At 25.4% G+C, this 22,768-nt stretch overlaps 4 protein-coding genes across 4 annotated transcripts; 1 reads left to right on the plus strand and 3 right to left on the minus strand.

The window, feature by feature from the left end:
- Positions 1-204: 204 nt before the first annotated feature.
- On the plus strand, positions 205-1,808 carry OCT59_004699 (uncharacterized protein; the record flags this gene model as incomplete). Its single annotated transcript, XM_025332920.2, has 4 exons — positions 205-633; positions 727-1,579; positions 1,673-1,717; positions 1,798-1,808. 4 exons carry the CDS (start codon positions 205-207, stop codon positions 1,806-1,808), a joined length of 1,338 nt encoding a protein of 445 aa, XP_025165379.1.
- Positions 1,809-2,956: 1,148 nt separating this feature from the next.
- OCT59_004700 (uncharacterized protein) lies at positions 2,957-3,966 on the minus strand. Its single transcript, XM_066137868.1, has one exon. It carries the CDS (start codon positions 3,935-3,937, stop codon positions 3,233-3,235), a length of 705 nt encoding a protein of 234 aa, XP_065997067.1. The 5' UTR covers positions 3,938-3,966; the 3' UTR covers positions 2,957-3,232.
- A 9,678-nt stretch (positions 3,967-13,644) lies between these two features.
- On the minus strand, positions 13,645-14,290 carry OCT59_004701 (uncharacterized protein; the record flags this gene model as incomplete). The annotated part of the gene is made up of 6 exons (XM_066137870.1): positions 13,645-13,703; positions 13,767-13,808; positions 13,880-13,942; positions 14,008-14,113; positions 14,195-14,200; positions 14,285-14,290. The coding sequence occupies 6 exons, from the start codon at positions 14,288-14,290 to the stop codon at positions 13,645-13,647; spliced, it is 282 nt and encodes a 93-aa protein (XP_065997068.1).
- A 3,748-nt stretch (positions 14,291-18,038) lies between these two features.
- On the minus strand, positions 18,039-19,698 carry OCT59_004702 (uncharacterized protein; the record flags this gene model as incomplete). Its single annotated transcript, XM_066137871.1, has 6 exons — positions 18,039-18,100; positions 18,182-18,295; positions 18,376-18,627; positions 18,691-18,783; positions 18,920-19,193; positions 19,267-19,698. 6 exons carry the CDS (start codon positions 19,696-19,698, stop codon positions 18,039-18,041), a joined length of 1,227 nt encoding a protein of 408 aa, XP_065997069.1.
- Between the last annotated feature and the right edge of the window lie 3,070 nt (positions 19,699-22,768).

Consider the following 22,768-nt stretch of genomic DNA (forward strand, 5'->3'; position numbering starts at 1 on the left):
GCTCGAGGCCCTAAGAAAATCAGTGTATCACGATAATTATTACAGAAGCTGTTACTGCAACAATAATAATGCAGATTAATACATCGGAAAAATTATGCCCCGAAATAAATTAACCAATAGTTGGAGTAAGGTACTTTTGGATAAAAAAAGATCAAGTACCCATAAAATATCGTAAATTTTTCTGTAAATAAAGAGGACTTCTTAATGGAAATCGAATTTGATAAATTAAATATCTTGGAAAGAAACTTCAATCTTGTAAACATTAAAAATTGTTCGTACTGCAATGAACTTTTCACTGAAGAATTATGGTGTAAAGAGTGTGACCCATTTAGAATAATGGAAGGATGGACCAGTGGAAATTCTGATATTGATAAGTTTATAAAAGATACAATGTATAAGCCAAGATATAGTGATGAATTTCTTGAATGGGTGCCATTTGATAGATTTACAGATAAAAAAGAAATTGGCGAAGGTGGATTTGCCAAAGTATATTCTGCAATATGGATTGATGGTAAATCAAATTACTATATTAATAATGATGGAGATTACAAAAAAGTGGAGGCTGATCCTAAAAGAGTCGCTTTGAAAAGATTAAATGGATCACAGAATATGTCAGATAAATATTTAAATGAAGTATGTTTAATATTTATTATTTCTAATAAAAATTTGTTTCATCTATTTTGTTTAAATAATAAGGACTATTTAAAATTTTATTTTCAAATACAGCTTAAAATACATTGGAATTTATTTAGTAAAACATCAGGATTAAGTTTGTATGGAATTACTAAAGATCCTGAAACTAAAGAATTTATGATGATTATAAAATTTGCTGATAAGGGAAATTTGAGGAGTAGTCTTATAAATAATTTCAACAACATTTTATGGAAAAATAAAATTGTTTTATTGTTCGATTTATCAGAAAATCTACAAGATTTACATAAATTAGGATATTTTCATAAAGATTTTCATAGTGGAAATATATTACGAATTAATGATATTTTATCTTTCATTTCAGACTTTGGATTATCTGGACCGGTAAATGGACAAAAATCAGACGATAAAGTATACGGAGTGTTGCCATATATTGCGCCAGAGGTCTTAAATGGAGAACATTATACAACATCATCTGATATTTATAGTTTTGGTGTTGTTATGGCTGAATTATCATCTGGAAAACCACCATTCTACAATAAAAAACATGATCTAAATTTGGCATTAGCCATATGTAATGGACTAAGACCAGAATTTGGAAAAGGAACTCCTGAATTTTATAAGAAATTGGCTTATAGATGTATGAACGCTAATTCAAATGAAAGACCGACAGCTAAGGAATTGAAAATCATACTTACTATTTGGCGGAATGCTATCTATGGCTATTATAGAAATAAAGGAAAAGAAGGAAAAGAAATTAAAACAGCGTTTGAAGAAGCTGATAAGGAAATACCAAACATTTCAACTTCGTATGAAAAGAATTCTGATGCTGTATATACTAGTAGAGCATTTAATTTCAGTAATCTATTATCGAAACCTGTTAATTCTTCTATTATTACTTCATATATTAATGAAGAGAGTAATGAAGGTATTTTTTTTATCTCCCAAAATTTATATTTAATTAAAATTTTTAACGGTCACTAATGATTTACTGTGGTAACTAATTTTGGCGTTTTAATAGTTCATGATTCTCAATTAGTCAACTTAGAAATTCCTGATTTAAAAGGTATATATTGTTAATTATAATTTACTATTTAAATTATACGTTTTAAAATTATATTCTAATGATATTTATGTTATTTATAGATAAATTATGATGAGAATGTATATTATTATCGTTGAAATTTGTTAAAATTTGTTATTTATGCTTTTTATTTTCATTAATTTTTTACTTTATTTATATGTAGTTATAAGATAATTTTACGATAATTTAATAAATTATTCAATAATTTGCGGGAATAACTAAATTTGTGTTCTGATATATAAAGATCAAAATTATTATGAACTTGTTAAAAATTAATGACTTCATTCATTACAACATCAGATTTTGACAATTACAATTGGTTATTTTACAAATTAAATGATTTTCATTTTCAAGTACATCTGGGAATTATCTTAGATGTAAGAATTCGTAGCCTTGTTATTAGTCAAAATTAGTGATTGTATCCGGATTCATCATATCCGGTTAAGCTAAAAGGATATCCGATAAAAATGGATATCCGGATGAGTATCATGTGACCCGGATACACTCCGTTTTTGAATTGTGACTTAATTCTTACTTAACTCAAACTTTATTAAACTCGTGACTGATTTCTTTTTTATTTTATTTAACTCTTACTAAACAATAATAATAATTAAATTACTTGGCTTTAAAATTTATACAATTGATACATGATATTGACGGATTATTTTCAGATATCTGTTAAGAAACCCATTAAAAAATCCTTCAGCTGTCCGCGAAATTAACGGATTTATCCGGATGCTATCCGGATGTTATCCGGTTTATTTAAAACAGATATCCGGATATGAAAATCCACGGATTTTTTTATCCGGATACTTACCGGATACAATCACTACTCAAAATAAGTACCGTAATCCCCTGTCCGGCCTGTTGCACTAAGTGTCACTCATGATCACCTTTATATAATGCGAGTGATTAGCTGAGTTTATAAATGACTGAGAATCGTTTACTTATTTCCCGGCCTCATATAGATAGCCAGGAAATTACTAATTTAGTTTAAAATAGTCAAGTTTAAAATAGTTAATATTTAATGAGTGACACACTCCCCATTTATTTCATGGGAAGAAGAAGGGTTTTTTTCCCTTCAGGAAAAGTCATTGTGAAATATCATGATTTTTCACGGCTGCGCCGTAAAAATCATTGTTATCCAATATCTGACTCGCTCACAAATATTAATTTATATCACTTTAATATAAATTGATCTAGAAATTTTAGTCCATTATTGTAAAATAATAATAATGTTTTTAATTATATAATAGTTGATTATGAAAATAACACCTAAAGTGAGTATTTTAGCGTTTTGAATATTTTATTTAGTATAAAAATGTTCTTCTATTTCTCCTAGCCTACCCCTGTGAAATATCCAAACCAACCCAAATCCCCGCACAAAAAAGTACGAATTTATATTGTTAAAATGTTTATGAGATGGTCCTTTGAATATAACGTCTATATTGTAGAATCTAATTTGATACCAGATACCGTATTTATTGTATTCAATGACTAATGAAATTTCAAGAGTTTTATTAATTTGTTAAGTGTTTCAACAAATTGATTATCGTTGCAATTTAAATTAATGATAATTAAATCTTCTTGAGCTTCAACCAATTTAGTAATCTCATAATTATAACTATCCTTTTTAATAATAAGTTCCAATTCTTTGATCGAATTACAAATATTTGTTAATCCAGTCAAAATATTACGATTCGTATTAGTGCTACAATTAAGGTATTCAATTTTTGAAAAACAACTTTTTGCTCCAGGTATAAGATGTATTTGATAATCAAATAAACTTGGAATATAAAGGTGTGTAAAATTTGCATCTTCATTAATGAAAAGTTTTAATATTTCTTTTTTAATAATTTTTAATTTTGACCTTTCATTAATTGTATTAATTAATTTTTGAATCACATTTAAATTTAAATGTTTACAAAAACTAATATAATTAAATAAAGGTTTTTGAGTTGAAATATCGATACATTTGATTTTTAATTCATTTTTTGATTCCTCTGAAAAATGTGAAATAATAACATTCAATAATATCTTTTCTTTATTCCTTTTTAAATATTTCCATGGATTTTTCCATAAAATTGGAATAATCATTTCGCACCAAGTTTTGTTAATTAAAAGACATGATGGAAGTGCCTCTTTATCATCTTGTAATTTTTCAAATATCAAATAAAGAATATCTTTATTTAATTTGGACATTTTAAGAGACAAAGAGAAAAAGTGTTTTTTTTTCGTCCAACGGATCCCATTTGTTGCACATTTATAGTAAATGATCACGTTTGTGTAACTAAGCCTCAATGTCAAGCCTTTATAAAGAAATGTGGCTTGTTAGATTGTCATTTAAATTAATCAAATACAGCACCGAGTTAATTGGTTGTAAAGTTAGTCACCTGACTTGCACCATATTTTTTTATGATAAGATGTCAACTAACACCATTGTAATGTTGAGATTAAATCAGACGCTAAAAAAAAAACAATTATTATTGTTATTTATAATATTAAAAAAAAACACTTTTATAGACTTATAATGGAGAATAATTAATATTTTACAATATTTCTTTACATACTATAATAAAATATGAATTCTTTTGAATTTTTTATTTTATTTTAGAAAAACATGAAATTTTTTACGGTTCGTTTTTTTGAGAATTATCGCTTGTTAATCTAAATTAATTTATCATAGTCATCAATCGTAATCAATGAGTCATATGTTGAGGTTTTCGAAATTTTCTTTTAAATATTTATTTTGTAGAACGCACGGGTCGCACGGTCGTACAGATTATTCGGCCGAAATTATAAATCGGAAATCGGCAACAAAATAATCCGGAAAAAGTATTCCTTATTCGTATAACTCAAACATTTCCGTTTGATCAACGTTACAGTCGTTACACGTACTAAATAAATTTAAATATTGAAACTTAAAATTCCCCAAAATTTCAAAAATTGCAAGAAAATGTCTTTCGTGTTCCCTCGAGAAATTAGTAATGATTATGAAAAATTACTTGAAGTCGAAGAAGATCAAGATGTCATTATATATGCTGGTGAAAATGAAAATTTAAAAGAATTTCGTGCACACTCACTCATCTTATGTACTAGGTCTCAATATTTTTTTGCGGCTTTCTACAATGATTGGGTCGAAAAGAAAAATGGAAATTTTATTTTGAAAAAACCAAACATTTCTCCTCAATTATTTAAAATTATTTTAAGGTAATGAAATGAACAAATTCATGAATGGTATTTATAGCCGTTTTCAAAATAGTTGAGGCAGTTTATTTGTGATAGTATATTCAAATATCAATATTCGTCCGGTTTTGATCCATTATTTGTCCGGTATTTGTCCGGTTTCGGGTTTCTTTTTTTTTCATTCATATATAACTGCATCAACCATTTTGAAAACGACGATAATTTTGATAAATGCGGAAATTTATATTTATTTATTTTTTTTTTAACATATCATCTAGATTTATTTATTGTGGGAAAATTGATTTAACAAATTTTCAAGGTCCTGAAATGTTAAAACTTTTAACGGCAGTAGATGAACTTAATATTCAAGCATTGATAAATTGTGTTCAAAAGTATTTAATCAATGACGATGAAAAATTTTTACAACAGAATTTTACGGAAATTCTTCAAATAGTTTATCATAATGAACTCTTCACAGAGTTATTAAGTTATTGCCTTCATAAAATCGAAATATTATTTAATTCTGATAAAATTCTTAGTTTAGAAGCACATTTATTGGAATTTCTTTTAAAACAAGATGATTTAAATTTAGACGAGATTGAAGTTTGGGAGGGTTTAGTTAGATGGGGATTAGCTCAAGCACGAGAACTTGATTTATTTAAAGAGATTCTTTATAAATATATTCCTTTAATTAGATTTTATGCGATACCTCTTGAAGATTATAATAACAAAGTTAAATCTTATGAACAGATTTTACCTAAAGAATTACGTGAAGAAATTTCAAAATTTCATCTGGAACCCGAACCATCACTCAACTTTTTACCAAGACGTTTTGTTGATTCTACTATAATTAGTCGAAAACATGTCGCAATTTTTGCAAATTGGATTGCTAAAAGAGATAGAGGCAAATACAAAAATTGTAAGGTTTCTTATAAATTTAATCTTTTATTTAGAGCTAGTAAAGATGGCAATACAGCTGAATCATTTCATGCTAAATGTGATAATAAGGGAGCTACTTTAGTAGTAGTAAAACTTAATGATTCAGAACGTTTAGTTGGAGGATATAATCCACTTTTTTGGGATTCAAGTAATAGTGGTAAAAATACAAAAGATAGTTTTATATTCACTTTTGAAAATAAAAAGAATTTTCGAACTGCGGAATTTGTTTATAGTTATAATGGTCAATTTTCTATATATTGTGGTTCTTTTAATGGTCCGGTATTCGGTTATAATGACTTATCTGTAAATTATAATCAGCCTGATACTTGGTACAGTTATTCGGGAAGTTATCCTAGACTTGACTTACCACACATTATGATCGCAAATGATTATGAAGTATTTCAAGTTATTAGAAAATGCGTATAGAGAGATATTAGCTGTACGCATTCTTTCAGGGTCAAAATTACGACAATTTCAGTCGGCATTAACAAGTCATAATTCCTGGCTGGAATTATAAATTATATACAAAAGTCATAGAAAGAAATGGATAGATTTTGTTAATTTGAATGAAATCATATTTTTATTTGTATTATTTAATAAATCTAATAAATTTAAATTAATTATTATCATTAATAATATATTTAATTTTTATTTCTAATGAAAACTAATTGCTATTATTGTCCAATCGATTAGTAATGTGTGGGATTTTGCTGACCGGCTGACCGATATTTTTAGAGTGATACGGAAAGTTGTGGAGTCTGATGAGATTGATGAGTGGAGTACGGTCCCCTATGTGACAGTTTACTCAAGTGATAAATAACACGACGGGCCAAACACGTGATTCAGAGTGGGCCGAAATACTATTCATCACTTGAGTACGCTTCATATCCATTATTTTACACGCCGCCAAATGTCACCGTACTCCTCCATCGGACTCCACAACTATTATATTTTTATTAGAGAAACCAGAATAAGTAGCATTAATTCTATTGGTCACTGCTATTCTAATGAACAAACTATAACTCAGTTATATCAGCCTTCAACTATAATAATTATATATGTTAAAGATTATACTTATAAACTAGGGTTGCATCACTGTTGCATTAAGCCACCTACTCACCCGTTCACAACCGCACTAAGTCAATTATTGATGCACAGAAATTATATATACTTATAAATAAAATTTATTTGTAAATTTTGTAAATTTGTTATAAATAATTTCAATGATCAATTATTATGGTATTAAAAAATTTGAATATTTAAATAGTATACTAATTCATTAAATCAATATAGTAAGGTATTTATATATTTAATAATTTGAATAAATTTATTAAAATTATTTAAATTACAAACTAAGAATTTTGTAAAACATTTACTACTCTAGTCTTAGTGTTTAAATAATCCATGATAAATAAATAAGTTATAATAATTTAAAATATAAAAAAAAATATTGTTAATTTGATTCATCAAAAGACAATTTAAAATCCACCTAAAGATAATAAATAGATTAATTATTTGCTTTATAAAGAAATTTATTTTTTCTACTTCATTTATTTTAAGAGCTTACCATCAGGAATTTCCAGTTCATCTTGTTCTTTTGAATGAAAGTTTGGATTATTATATACTTCGTTATCATCTAAGTAAATAGAATTAAAATAGTATTAAAATTTATTATGTAAAATTTTCACCTACCATCGACATATTTTTGAGTTTTATCTTTTTCGTAAATAAAAGTCGCATTTAATAAATTAAATTGATATAGTAACTTTATTTGTTAGTAATTTACTTACTATTTGACTTTATTTGCAACTTTTTAAATAATTTAGACAATTATTCATTACTATCTAAAAATTAAGATATAAATTTAATATATAAATCAATCTCGATTTGACAATAATTGAAATATATTACCTCTAAAAATAGCAATTACTTTTGATGATTTGCTACTATTCTGCTCATTTGATTTATTAAAGTCGTTAACTAAAATAAAAATGAATCTTGCTAATTTGCTCTCCGGGTGAAATCACCCAGGTGATTTCACTCATATATAAATTTATTAAAATCAGGTGATTTCACCCATAATAAATCATGTATAAAATTTTTATTTTGATTTGCATATAAAAATAAATTTTTACGAACATTTATTGTGAATAGAAAAGTCTAGCTACACCATATATATGGTTTATATGATAACCCTTGATACCACCACTAAAGTTAAAAATAATTGAAATTATACTAAATTATAATGAACTAAAGATAAAATTAAATGAGATTAAATGAATTCAGAAATAAAAATATACAAGATTAGAATGAACCAAAACCAAAGAGAAGATAAATGAAATCAAACACAAGTAAAAATGAAATCGTATAAAGAAAATAAAAAATCCCAACCAAAGGAAAAGTTGCCCAAGAAGAAACCCAAAAAAGAAACTCAAAGAAAAAATCAAAAAAAACCCGAAGAAGAACCACGAAAAGAAATCCAAAGAAAAACAAAAAAAATCCAAAGAAAAGACCCAAGAAGAACCCCAAAAGAAACCCAATGAAACCCAGAAGAAATCCAAAGAAAAGACCCGAAAAAAAAATCCAAAAGAAATACAATGAAACCCAAGAAGAAATCCAAAGAAGAAGTCCAAGGAAAAATCCAGCCAAAATAGAAGAAACCCAAATGAAAAATGAAACTGGTTAGTTACTGTAAGGAAACTAGACTTCTGAAATTCTGAAAAACTTGAAACTTACCATTTACTACATTTACTAGGATACCGAAGTTGAAAAATCTACAAAAAGAAAATGGGTAAGTAAGGAACAATAGCAAATAAAAAAGTAAACAAATATTATAAAAAAAAGCTTACCTTCAAAAGTCTAAGAAAAAAGAAAAAGCGTTAAAGAGCGTTAAAAGACGTTAAAAATGTTAAAGGTTGTCAAAAAATGTTGAAGGATGTTAAAGAACGTTAAAAAAAGGTTATTCGTTATCTGATAAACAAATAAACAAAAGTGATATCACCTACGTTAAATAAATTTATTATCATTATAAAAATAATAAAAATTAATAGGTGATATCACCTAGGCGATTTCACCCCAAGTGAAAATTAGTTATAATCAATAAAAGTTAATTATTAAACATTATTATATGGTAATTAAACGTTATAATGTTATTAAATACTTACTATCGTTAGGAATGTTAAAATCATACAATTTACTATGAAGCACTATTAGCAATAAAATAAAGTATTTAAAACTAAATTATTATAGTAATCAAAAAATGGTAGAAATTATTATTTATACGGTTATACCTTCTTGTTCTTCTATTATATTAAAAAGATAACATTAATAATGTATTTTAAAATAAATATATTCATTAATAAAATATTATACACTTATACCTTCTGTTGCATTTCTTGGTTCAGGTAAATTTCCAAAGTTGTATAATCTGCTACTCGTATAATTTTCTTCTACTTTATTCATTTCTAAATTATCCATTTCTGATTTGAATAATTTATCTGACATATTTTGATAATATAAATTAATTTTTTCCATTCTTTTCCCAAGTGCAAAAGCGTTAGGTCTTTTTAATGGATCAGCATCCCAACATTCTTTCATTAAATTTTTATATTCTAATGGAGTTCCTGGCACAATTTTTGGCCTTATACCGTTAATAATATTCATTACAATATCATTTTCATGTTCATAATTTATTAATGGTGTTTGTCCAGATGAAATTTCCCACATAAGAATTGCAATACTATAAATATCAGATGCAAAAGTATATTCTCTTCCAACAATAACTTCGGGTGCTATGTAAGGAAGATTTCCATATATACTTGTTGAAGATTTATCAGCAGGTCCACAAAATCCAAGGTCACTAATATACCAATGATCATTTAACTGTGAATATAATATATTTCCGGAATGTAAATCTCTATGTATAGCTTTCTCTTTATGAATATAATAAAGTGAACGAATTATTACATTAATGATTTTCATTCTATCTTTCCATGTAAGTTGATTATGATTTTGTTGTAAATATTTTCTTAAATCTATATCCATTTTCCCCATTACAAGCATATAATTTCCATTTGATGGATTTTGCGTTAAACCATAACATCGAACAACATTCGGCCATTTATTACTTATAGTTAAATGCGATTTAGCCTAAAAGACAATAATTTGTAAAAATACTAGTGCTAATACAAGAATTATAACAATTTTATAAAATATAGAATACAATAATACAAACCTCTTCAAACCAACTTTGGTTTGCACTTTCAACATTTTCTAATTCTTTAAGCACTATATCAAGATTTCCGAATCTCGTTAATTGTTTTTTTTCAGAATCCCATTCATCATATCTTCCATCGATCCAGCCTGCTGTATAGATTTTAGAAAATCCACCTTTTGTTAAATATTTAATATTTTCTAAATTACTATATGGGATCCATTCAACTATTCTACTCGGCATAAGTGATTCCATTTGACATTTCTGTATTAAATTATCAATATCATCATTTCCAGATGTCCAATTTGAAAAATCTTCTTTTAAATAATTTCGAACACAATATTCACAATATAATGTGGCTAAACATTCTTGCTTACAATTTTCACAAATTCTTTTTGTTCCTGAATTAATTCTAACTTTATTTCGATCATAACCTTTAGTTATCCATCTTATTGCATAAGTTTTTTCATCATTTATAAGAATATTATCAGCATGGACTGTTTGTTTTTTAAATTCAAATTGTTTGTGTATATCATTGTAAATTTTAGTATCTATTAATGATGTTGCTCTATTAATTGCTGCACCAATTAATTCATATCGAAGAGTGGACATAATGTAATCAATAAGAAAGAAAGAATGAATGAATTTAAGTTCATTCACTTGATAAGTTAGTAAAATTGTTGATCAAAATTTCATGTTGTCCCACATAAATTTTGTGACCTTGAGGCGTAATATTTTACGCCTCATAACCTAAAAAAGAAAAATATTATCAATAATTTACGTTTTTTTATTTTTTATTTTTATTTTTATTTTTTTTTCAGAGAATATAATACAAATTTGATTAATGAATCAAATAATTTGATAAATAAAAATCAATGATTATTATTCAATAATTTTTTTGTAGTATTTTACTCAAAAAAATCAATATTATTTTAGTGTAATAGGTATGTCATGGGTTTTCATGTTACACAATCCTATGAAGACTATTCTAAAGTTTAAACGTCAGACATATTTTTTTTTGTTATATAGATAGAGTTTAAAAAAATTTACAAAAAAAAAATAACATATATGATTAAAAAAATACGAAATATAAATATATTAAATTATATTTCAATAATTTACTTGGTTTTGCTGTATTATTTTCATTTCTATTATTAAATTAAATTATGTTACAATAAATTTAATAATAAAAAAAATTCTTTTACATAGCGTTTAATTTTACTATAATAGGACTGAAGAATATATATAATATTAGGATCTAATTTTGTAATAAATAGACTTACTATATAATTTTCCAGTAAGTCAAATTAAAAGTGATTTATTGTAAGATTTTTTAATATTCATCTAAAATCTTTTTATTTAATAAAATTCATTTTTTAAAAAATCTTTTTTTAACGAGAAATTTTTTTTATAAAGTCTATGGAAATTTTTTAATAAAATCCATTTGAATTTTTGATATAGATTTTTGTTTGAGAAAACTAATGTGAGAGATTTTTTTGAGAAATTTTTGCATTAAGTATAAATTGATGCATTCGGAAAAATTTACAAAATTAATTTTAACTCTACGATTCATAGCTTGTTTGAAAGCTCTTAATACTACGAATGTGATCATAGTACTGAAATTTAAAAATAATCAGTTTTAGCCCGAATTTTATTTTAATAACTATTTTCATCCGAATAAAATAATTTATCCGGATAACGGTTTTTATCCGGATCGAAGCACTAAATAAATAATACTACTTTTTATTATCATTTGCTTTTACTTTAGATAATTCGGCAAGTTAATGTTTATTATTTCTTAATTTCTTAATTTATTAATTCAAAAGTTGGCTGGAAAAGGCTCATTCTAGTTGCATTGAAAATGAAAGTGCGAAAATATTTCCGATAATTTTACGCTTATTAAAGCTCAAATTGTAACGTAAAAGATTTTACTATTATTAATGATTTAAAGTATTGAAAGTGACAAGTCATTATGGTCATTATGGTAATTATACGCTATATATAAAGGTTTATTATGAATTATTTAAAGACAACAAGAATACAGTTATTGGCCAATACTAGAGTAGCGAAGTTGTTAGAATTTTAATTGCAATGTATAGATTAGCAAATTTTTTTTTGCAGACTGACATAACATGTGAGTGATTAGTCGTAAGAAATTGCAATTTATTCAGATTCATATTTTGATAATTATAATAGCATCCATTATAATTACAAAATAAAAGGTTAATCTCCATATAAAAAAATTGGTTATTTAAATGCTGTATTACGATCATATAATTCATGAAAATTTTTTAATGAGCTCTTTAACATCTTATTTTGCTTCTTTTTATCGTCAATGAAACTAAGTACTATATTATAATATTATTTTGTGAACAGTAAAGTTGAAAATAGCAGTTTAGTTAAGATCATATATAATTTTTTTATTAAAGTATTAATAATATATATGTAAAAAAAGAAATTTTTGTCTCAAATAACGACAATAATATACATTAAATTATTTACTAAAGTGTCTTTATAAAATTCGTAACTAACAATGTTTTTATACTCCAAATCCAAATAATTTTATACGTGGTAAGCTTTTTAAAATTAGAGGTTGGAACCGATTAACGTTAATCGATTAATTAATCGGTTAAGGCGGTTAATCGGTTAAAAGTATCAAAAAATCGGTTAATCGACTAATTAACCGACTAAATTAACCGATTAATTAACCGACTAATTTAGTCGGTTAAAATAATATGCAGATCATTTTCTCAGATTAGATGATTTTTTATCCCGAAATTCCGATAAGAAGTTTTTTTTAATATACAGTATTGACAAACTTGTCAAAAAAATAAACCCATTTAAACTTTTTATTAAAACTTGAGAAATTTTAATTTATTATAAAAAAAATTATACAATATGGGTGATAATGAAACAAATGACATTTTTTCAGAATATATTGATTATAGACCTATTGAAAATGAATCTCTATCTGGTCATTTATTATATATTTTTTTGTAACATATTTAAATGCTTTTATAAGTATTTGTTTTTATTTTAAGTTATTTATGACGTAGCTAAATGTCATGTGATATATATTATGCAAAATATTCAAATGGGCGGCGGAATAAAAACATTCCTAAAAACTTGCAATTCAATTCCACTATCATTAATATTGTTAATTTCCCATTTAAGTAAACCTTGAATTAAAGTCAGTTCTCGTTTCCCATTAAAATTTGATATAACTTTTTGAAATAATACATGTATATTATCCATATAGGGTGCAAAATTTATATATTAACCGATTAATTAATCGGTTAACCTCATCACAAATTAACCGATTAATTAACCGATTAATTAACCGATTATTATTCGGTTATGGTAACTGATTAGTCGATTATTAATCGGTTAAGGTTTTTTTGGTCGGTTCCAACCTCTATTTAAAATTTCCATATCTAAATCATCATAATACCATTATAACTATAGATTTTCTTTACAATAAATAATTATTATAATTAATAATAAATAAATAAATATTATTTGCTAAATATTGTAACTCATCATAAATTTATATATAATTGATAGAATTTGATTAATTATCCAATATTCTTGAACGATTATTAATTAATTCATTATAAGCTTTGTTCAAATCTATAATAAAGAATAAAAAAAGATCAATAAATGATTTAAGATATTAATTCATAAATTACTTACCATCTAAAGAAAATTCGTAGGTTTGTGTACTATATCTTGAATCTAACAATACTTAGATAGATGTCAATATACTTAAAATATTTATTAAAAAATCAATTACATTAAATATGTACCTTCTACGTTGTCTTCTTTGGAGGTACCTTCAAAAGGAACTAGTTGTATTGGAGATTTTGCTTCTATAATACAAATTATTAATTATTTAAAGTTATTTCAAAGAAAAAATTAATTATTAAATTCGTACCAATTTTCTGTATTTTATCTATTATTGACAAATTATTTGTTAATAAAATAATTAATGTAATATTATTAATAATAAATAAACTTACTGTAATTATCTTCGATTTCCTCTTTAAATTTAATATAAAAAATATCCCATTAATAATTTGTTGTTATCTTCAGTTAAGGAAAAAGACGTCATTTGAACTTACCAATTTCTAATAAGTAAAGTTATTTAATTATTAAACAATAAAAATAAGGTTAATATTTTGCTATTAGTCAATAATTTGTTATTAACTTACTATCATGATAACCTAATTAGTAATTAATAAAGTTATTAAATAAAAGATTTAATTATTATAATTATTATGCAATTAAGTAATGATAGAAATAAACTTACGTCCAACTTTAAAATTTGAATATTGTTTTGTTATTCAATAAGCGAAAGTTATTAAATATCGTTAGCGGATGATATAATTAATTTATAATGTGATAATGTAAATTAACTTACTATCTTCACTTTCTTTAAATTATAGATATAAAAAATGAAAAGTTTTGATATAGTTATCAACAGTAATTTGTCATTAATATCCTAAAAAAAATGATATAAACTAAAACTTACGATAATCTAATTAATTAAGCAAAATTATTTGATTATTGTTAGTAAATAATTTAGTTATATATAATTACCACTCACGGACCTTTTCCCGACAGGACATTTTCGACAGCCTAACGCTGGCCGTTTGATCACGTGTTCGTGCCAATGTCCTGTCGGGAAATCATCCGTCGGGAAGTCGTGCTGTAACCGTCATTACTGGATTATAATAAAATAGACTTACTTGCTTTAAATATAAATATAAGAAATATGATATCCAAATGTTAAAGATTAATACTTTGTTATTATTTGATAATTTGCTATTATCATTAAGAAAATAATTTTAATAACTTACTTTCGTCTGATAACGTAAATTGATAAAGTTATTTAATAACAGTTAGCAAATGATTCAATTATTATATAAGTTATTAATATAAATAAATATAAACTTACTTATCACTTTAAAATACAAATATAAATATATATTCAAATATTAAATATTTTGTTATTATTTAATAATTTTCCAAAAAAATAATGTTATTAAATCCAATTTACTTACATTCGCCTAATAATGTAAATTAATAATGTTATTTAATAATTGTTTTGCAAACGATTTAATTATTATGTTAATATACTTACATTTAACTTTAAAATATAAATAAAAATATATATATTCGAATATTAAATATTTTGTTATTATTTAATAATTTTCCAAAAAAAATAATGTTAATAAATCTGACTTACTTTCACCTAATAATGTAAATTAATAAAGTTATTTAATAACGGTTAATAAATGATTTAATTATTATACAAATATCCCTATAAAAATTTTTATCCAATTATTTCCATTATTTCTTCGTGGCTTTCGTAAAAATTCCGTGAAAATGATACATTCACGGGAAAAACATGGAAATATAAAACACGGATTAACATTTTTTACAGGGAAATATATAAATGAACTTACCAACTTTAAAGTGTAAATATAAAATTATATTCCAAAAGTTGTTAGCAAATAATACAATTATTACATAACTAAATTATAATATATATATATAGTCTTACCTTCTCCAAAGTCTTTGTAATATAAAATATTTATGATGTAAATATTAATATTCAGTTTTATTTTAAAAATTTGTTGCTATTTTAAGAAAGATATAACTTACCGACTTCTAGTAATTATAAAGTTGTCAATAATAATTAGCAGATATGGTCTAATTGTTGTATAATTTAATATGTAAGCAAATTTACCATCTTTAAATTTAAAAATATATTAGTTTGACATGTTGTTATTTAATAATTTTTTATTAAGAATAATAAGCAGCAAATGACTTAATCATTATATAACTAAGTTATAACATAAATAAACTTACTCATTACTTTATAAATAGATATAATAGATATTAAGTGGTTAAATGATTTAATATTAGTTTTGTTATCATTTAATAATTTTGTTATTTTAAGGAAAAAAATGTTATTGTTAAATTTGACTTTACCAATAGGAACTAGTAAGCAAAGTGATTTATTTAATAACTGTTAGTATAAGATTTAATTATTAAATAATTAATATAGATAAACTTACTAGCATTATCTACAATTGAAATATTGACATGATATACAAAAAATATATTCCAATGATTATTTAGTAATTTATTTAATGGAAAAGTTAATAATCTAACTTACCGGAACCTAATAAATTAGCAAAGTTATTAAGAATCATTAATGGATGATTTATCATAAATAGTTAAGTTAAAATGCAAAAAACTCACGCTTAAACTTTTTGGCTATAAAAGCTATAAAAAAAACAATGTTTCAAGTTAATAAAATTTTTATATAGATTTATATGTTAAAATTGGTATTAAGTTATATTGATAACTTTCTAGATAATTGCTTATATTAAAGGAAAGAGGATGTTGAAAATTAATTTAATAGTTTGACTTACATTTAAATATTCGTTTTAGAAAATATAATGGATGCTTGCGTTTTTCTTCTATTTTGATTTTAAAATAAATTATATTATGATTATAATTATTTGATGATATGTTTATATATTAACTGGCTTACCATCATCTATAATTTAATAATTTAATAGATAGTAAAATAATATGTATTCCAAAAGTTTCATATTTGATTATAATTAAATATATAAATATATACAATCAGACCTCTATGTACCGATATCCTATATACCTGTATGCCTGTACCGATAAATTTTCTATGTCCCGTTTCACAATTAATAAGAAACCGATATTATATATAGTTTCACGATGTAACAATTGTAACATGTACCGTTGTACCGATACTTTTCTTTGCCCCTTTATAATTAATACATAGTAAGATGTACTGATACTTTAGGTTACACTAGTATTAATTCGGGCCAACACTATAAATTAAATTTGGCCGAAGTTAACATAAAGGTTCCATCCAAATCACATGACATTTTAATATATTGAGTTTGCATAATGCTGGCAAGAATTGGATTTTGGCCTGCATTATGATTCACTGATGACGGTATAATCGGTATATGTAACGGATTGTAACGATAATTTGATATACCGATATATTTTCCCCAAACCAACAGTATCGGTACATAGAGGTCCGACTGTATTCTGTAAATAAATAAAATAAAATAAAAATGTTTTACATGAACAAACATACCTATAAATAAATAAATAAAAAAGTATTGTTAATGATAAATTTGTCAACTAGATGGTTTGAAATATAGTTTCGGGCGAAACTATTTTCAAATCCGAAACAAGCTTCGCCGAAACTTCCGAAACAAAATTTGGAAATGTTTTGTAGATCAGTTAGGTGAAACTAGTTTCGCCCGAAATACTAGTTTGAAAGAAATGATATTAAGTTTAACTTACGTTTTTGTCCTAATAATCAATTAAAATTATAAAGTTATTGGTTAATTTAATGTCATCCGGATGAATGAACTTATTAAGGATATTGATATAACTTACGTTTTCCTGATAGTTAGATGAAATATAAAAATGCAAAATTAATTTAATGAATAGATGTTTAGAAAGAAAAGGACAATTAATGTCTAACTTACCAAATATTTTTTTAAGATAGTAGAACGGTCGTTTATGATTAATAGATGCTTTATTACCTAAAATAATGAAATAATAATTATGCTTAATTAAGATATCTGACAGAATTCAATATTTTTAAAAAAGAATATCTTCATAAAAATTCAAATTTTGGAATTTTGGTATCTATAATTGAGTATTGCTAAATATCACCGCTGGTGATTGTCACCTTACCAGAATTAGGGTAGAATTTTGGGCAGAATTAAAAATGGCATGAAATTCTGCCCGTTAATATTTGCTAATGCTGGTGCGGTGAGAATCACCAGCGGTGAGATTTAGTAATACCCTCTACAATTTTGGAGCTTTCAATCTTAACTTCTAATTAACGAAGTGCTTTGTTTCATTCATTTCATACTCTAATAAAAATATTTATATACCATTAAAATTGGTTGAAAATCCAGAAATATTCTCATGCTTTTTGGTTTCATACTCTAAAAAAGGGACAAAATTCAATATATACTGTATAATATTTATTAATTCATAGTACGTTTTAAATTACTACAATAGTATACCTGCTTGAATACTAATTTCATTCAAGTTTGCTACAGGAGGTAGAGGAGATATTTCTATGTCCGCATCATTTGTTTTACATGTTAAACTAAGAGAATATGCTCTGGTTTTATATCCTAAAAAAAAAATCAGGATTATAACATAAATTTTTGCTTAAATGTAATACACATAAATATTTGTGCTTCATATACGGCACCTGATTCAATATTATCATTATTTACGGAATTAGATCGAGATGATAATGAACAAGAAGTAGAATTTGATGAAACATTATCATCAGTCATTTTGAATTGTTCTATCATTTTTTCGAATATTTCAGGTAAACAAGAAGCGTCAGGCCTTTTTAATGGATCAGAATCCCAACATTGTTTCATAATATTAGCATAAAAATATGGTGTTCCTTTAACATCTTCAGGTCTCTGTCCATCAAGAACCGCAAATGCAAGTTCTATATTATGAGGGTAATTTGAAAATGGAGGTTTTTTTGATGTTAATTCCCACATTATCATACTTATACTATACACTTCTGATCGCTTTGTATATGGTTCATGTCTTAAAACTTCAGGAGCGATATAAGGTAAAACTCCTTGAATGTTATTTGTATCTTTTAAGGTAAATAGAAAGGTTATTAGTAATATTTAAAATATCGTAAAAAAAAAATCGTTATTTTTTTAATCATTTACCTATTTCCGAGCCAATTAGTTGACAAAGTCCAAAATCACTTACAAAAATTCTATCACCTTCATCTACTAAAATATTTTTACAATGGAAATCTCTATGGAGTAAGTTCATTTGATGAAGAGAATTTAATGCTTTTGAAAGTTCAAGAAGAATCTTTGCTCTGTCGATCCAAGTTAATTTTGGAAAAAATTTATAAATATAATTTCGTAAATCTCCATACTCTGCATGTCTTATTATCATGGCGTATTTATTTCCGTCGAGTGAATGAGGTGATTTCGTTATTCCATAAAATGGGATAACTCTTGGACCACGGCATTCATGGTGAAATTTAAGCTAATAAATCACAAAAATAAATCACAAAGATTAATTTTTCAAAGAAACGATTATTATTATTTTTTTTTTTTACCTCGTTTAAAATAAGATCACTGATATTATCAGATCCATTAATGGATTTTAAAACAACTTTACAAGTTACTTGTTTTGGAATCACAGGAGCCAAAGACATATTTGAAGACAAATTCCAAATTCCAAAATAGACTTTTGAACTTCCTCCATTCGCTAAATGTTTTATATTTTCTAAATTTGAACTTGGTATCCATTCAATAAAATCATCACAATATTTTGAATTTAGTTGAGTCTCTTTAATAAATTCATCCAGTTTTAAATTTCCACTTAACAATTTAAAAAAATTATTTGTTCCACTATTTTGTATTTCATATGTACTAGTAATTCGCGGAGGAAGAAATTGCTTTCTACAAAGTTTATTTGGATAGTTCATTATTTTCTGATTACATTTTGTACAAATGTTATCATATTCTGGATCTTCTGTCACATTCATGTTTTGATTAAAGTATTTTCTAATAAAATTCAATACCTCGTTGCCTTACTTATATAGTTATTATGTTTATTTAGGGAAGGCCAGAAATGACGTAATTTCCTAAGGGGGAAGGGGTCAGCCCAAATCTGACGTTACACATTTCCTTTCTCGGGGATTAGTGAAAGGCTTAATGCCGACCAGAATTATAATTTTTATATTTCCTAAAATGGAGTATGATCTGGGGGGTTCAAAAATTGATGACGTCATTTCTTACCATCTCCCTACTTTTAAGCTATTGATATATAAATGTAAGTGGTTTCGAAATAAAAACAATGACGTTATACTGCGTTACACAATTATTAATTTTTTTGTCTGAAAGGAATTTTACGCACTTAATTATTTTTGTGTAAATAATAAATTAAAATATTATAATAACAGAATTTCTTTTTTCCGACTTGAAAGGAACTGAATATTAACGTTGAGTAATATAGAAAATCGATGTAGGTTGTTCTAATGATCTAAAGTTCTAAACCATTTTTGTGATATTATGAATCAATTGCATAACATATGAAACACCCCGTCATGCCAAATTAAATAAATATTTGACAGTATTTTAGTCACCAAATTTCAAAAATAATTTTTTGTACCCCAAATCTTGCGTCTAACCAATTTCCCATTATCTAACCAATTTTTCCAGTGTTAAAGGCGCGTCACTATTTGACATTTTTTAGGAAAAAAGCTTAATGTTTCTGTAAGTCAATTTTAACTCCCGAGGGTGCAGCAGGGTTTTTGCCAAATTTCATAAACTTGTATTTAGCAAAAACAAGTCCCGTGGTTGAAGAAGGGCAATCGAAATTTATCAATACGCTCCTTCTCCTTCCCCCTACGATCGTAAATTTAAAATGTGAACGTAAATATCAGGCGACACGATGTTAAAAAATTGGTTCTCGTTTCATGGATTTAAAATTTTGAGGTCGGCGGCCAGTATTTTTATTTAAACATTTTATATATACAGTATATTTGTAAGGTAAAAATGGTAGTCCCAAATTTTAATTTTTTTTTTCTTTAATTATACAAATTATAATCTTAGTAAAATCCAACCAATTAACATTCAAATGTCGCGCATTTAACAATTTTAGATATCGCAAAAATTTTTTTCTTGTGAAATATTATGTATAATATATCAACTTAACAAGTTTAATTAATTGAGACTTTGTAGAAAATAAGTGATCAATGAAAATAATGTTTTTACCCTATAAAAAATATTTTTATTAAAAAATGGATTGATTTACATCGACCAAAATCCTGATAATTAAACACAAAATCCCGATAAACCTAAATTCCAGTTGAATTAAAATCTCGAAGTTTTTTTTAAAATAAAAAAAAAAAGAATAAATAAATAAAAATTTCCTATTAACTTTTAAGCGTATAATTTTTAAAATTCCTGTGGCACAGTAACGTGTACGGTACGGTTGATCAAATTTCCAAAAAATTCTAAAAATTCCGTACCGTACCGTACTATTTATATAATATTAGAGCCAGTACAGTACAGTACGGTATGTCCAAATAACTACGGACATTAATGCCCAAATACTGTAACCATCATAGTTAAATGGACATTGGACATTGGTGTCCAAATAATCAATATGCTAAATGTACCATCAATATCCTAATGGTACACCAATGTCCATTTAACCATGGTAGTTATTTGGATACCAATGTCCATTTATTATGGTGATTAATTGGACAACAATGTCCATTTAATTATGGTGGTTATTTGGACATTAATGTCCGTAGTTATTTAAAAAAAATTAACTGTACTGTACTTGTTCTAATATAGTACGGTACGGTACGGAATTTTTGGAATTTTTGAACAGTACCGTACAGGTTTTCAAAATCGTACCGTACTGAATATCTATATGATCGGCTTTAACGTAAAGCCACATATTTTAAGGTACGTAATGTAAAGTGAAATTTTCGCTATTACACAAGTCACGTGACTCATACAGAATCTTTGTAGCGCGATCACAAAATTCTTTCCCCACAAACTCTTCTTTTTTTTAAAAAAAATATTCTTAAAGAACTTAAGTATGGAACATCATTATTAGCAGGACTAGCAGACTTGGGTGACTAATAAAAGCCATTTAACAAGTATGGAATACAAATAATTTTATTAAGAAAAAAAAAAGATATTTTTTTTTGAATTGTCATAATACATTTATTTTTTAATTTTACAGTGCGATTTCAACGCTTTTGCTAAATGAAACGAGTTTAGGAAGTTTGTTCAGTAGGCATGGAACCACTCAAGTAGAAAAGTTTTTTTTTAATATTTGTTGTTATACAGATCACGTGATACATAAAAGGAGTAATAAAAAAATTTCATCTTACCCGTGCCTTATTAAGGAGAGTAACATCATGCGAATTTTCACGCACCTTACGTTACGCACTTAGCCAATCTACCGAGTTTTCTATAAATATAATTTCTTTAAACATTAAACTATCATTTACTTCAGGAGACGTTCTTGATTTAGGGATATTTATTAACAGTACTAAAGTGTAAAATGCCAATCATTTTCGATTTTATCACATATCGTTAAGTCGGACATTAAGAGACATTATATTGAAAATTCTACATACTAATATATCCCCAAATTTCGCAAACACATTAATTTTATTTTAAACTTTGATCATACCTATTTTTATGGAAATCTATTTATTATTGATTAACTTTCATGTGTAGTAACGCAATCTACATAATTTTTTTAATATAAATGTCTTGGTAAATTAAAATCATACATAACAAATATATCTCAAACTTTACATTATAATTAATATTAATTTGTAATATTTGTATCTAAAATTTAATTAAAACCAGAAAGACTTTAATATGTACCATTCATTTAAATTTAAGAATCAAATATAATTCTTTTAGTAAAATTGTAAATAATTTAATTGCCGATTCGCCACTCAGCGATACAAAATGATCGGCAATCTATAATTAATCTCGTCGGACATTTTTATATTAAATACTATTGCTTCTGAATGGTGTTTGCACAAGTTTGAAAACGTTTTGTTGTAATATAAATGCCCT

The sequence above is a fragment of the Rhizophagus irregularis genome, chromosome 13 (assembly GCF_026210795.1).
Source record: "Rhizophagus irregularis chromosome 13, complete sequence".
In the NCBI taxonomy this organism is placed as follows: domain Eukaryota; kingdom Fungi; phylum Glomeromycota; class Glomeromycetes; order Glomerales; family Glomeraceae; genus Rhizophagus; species Rhizophagus irregularis.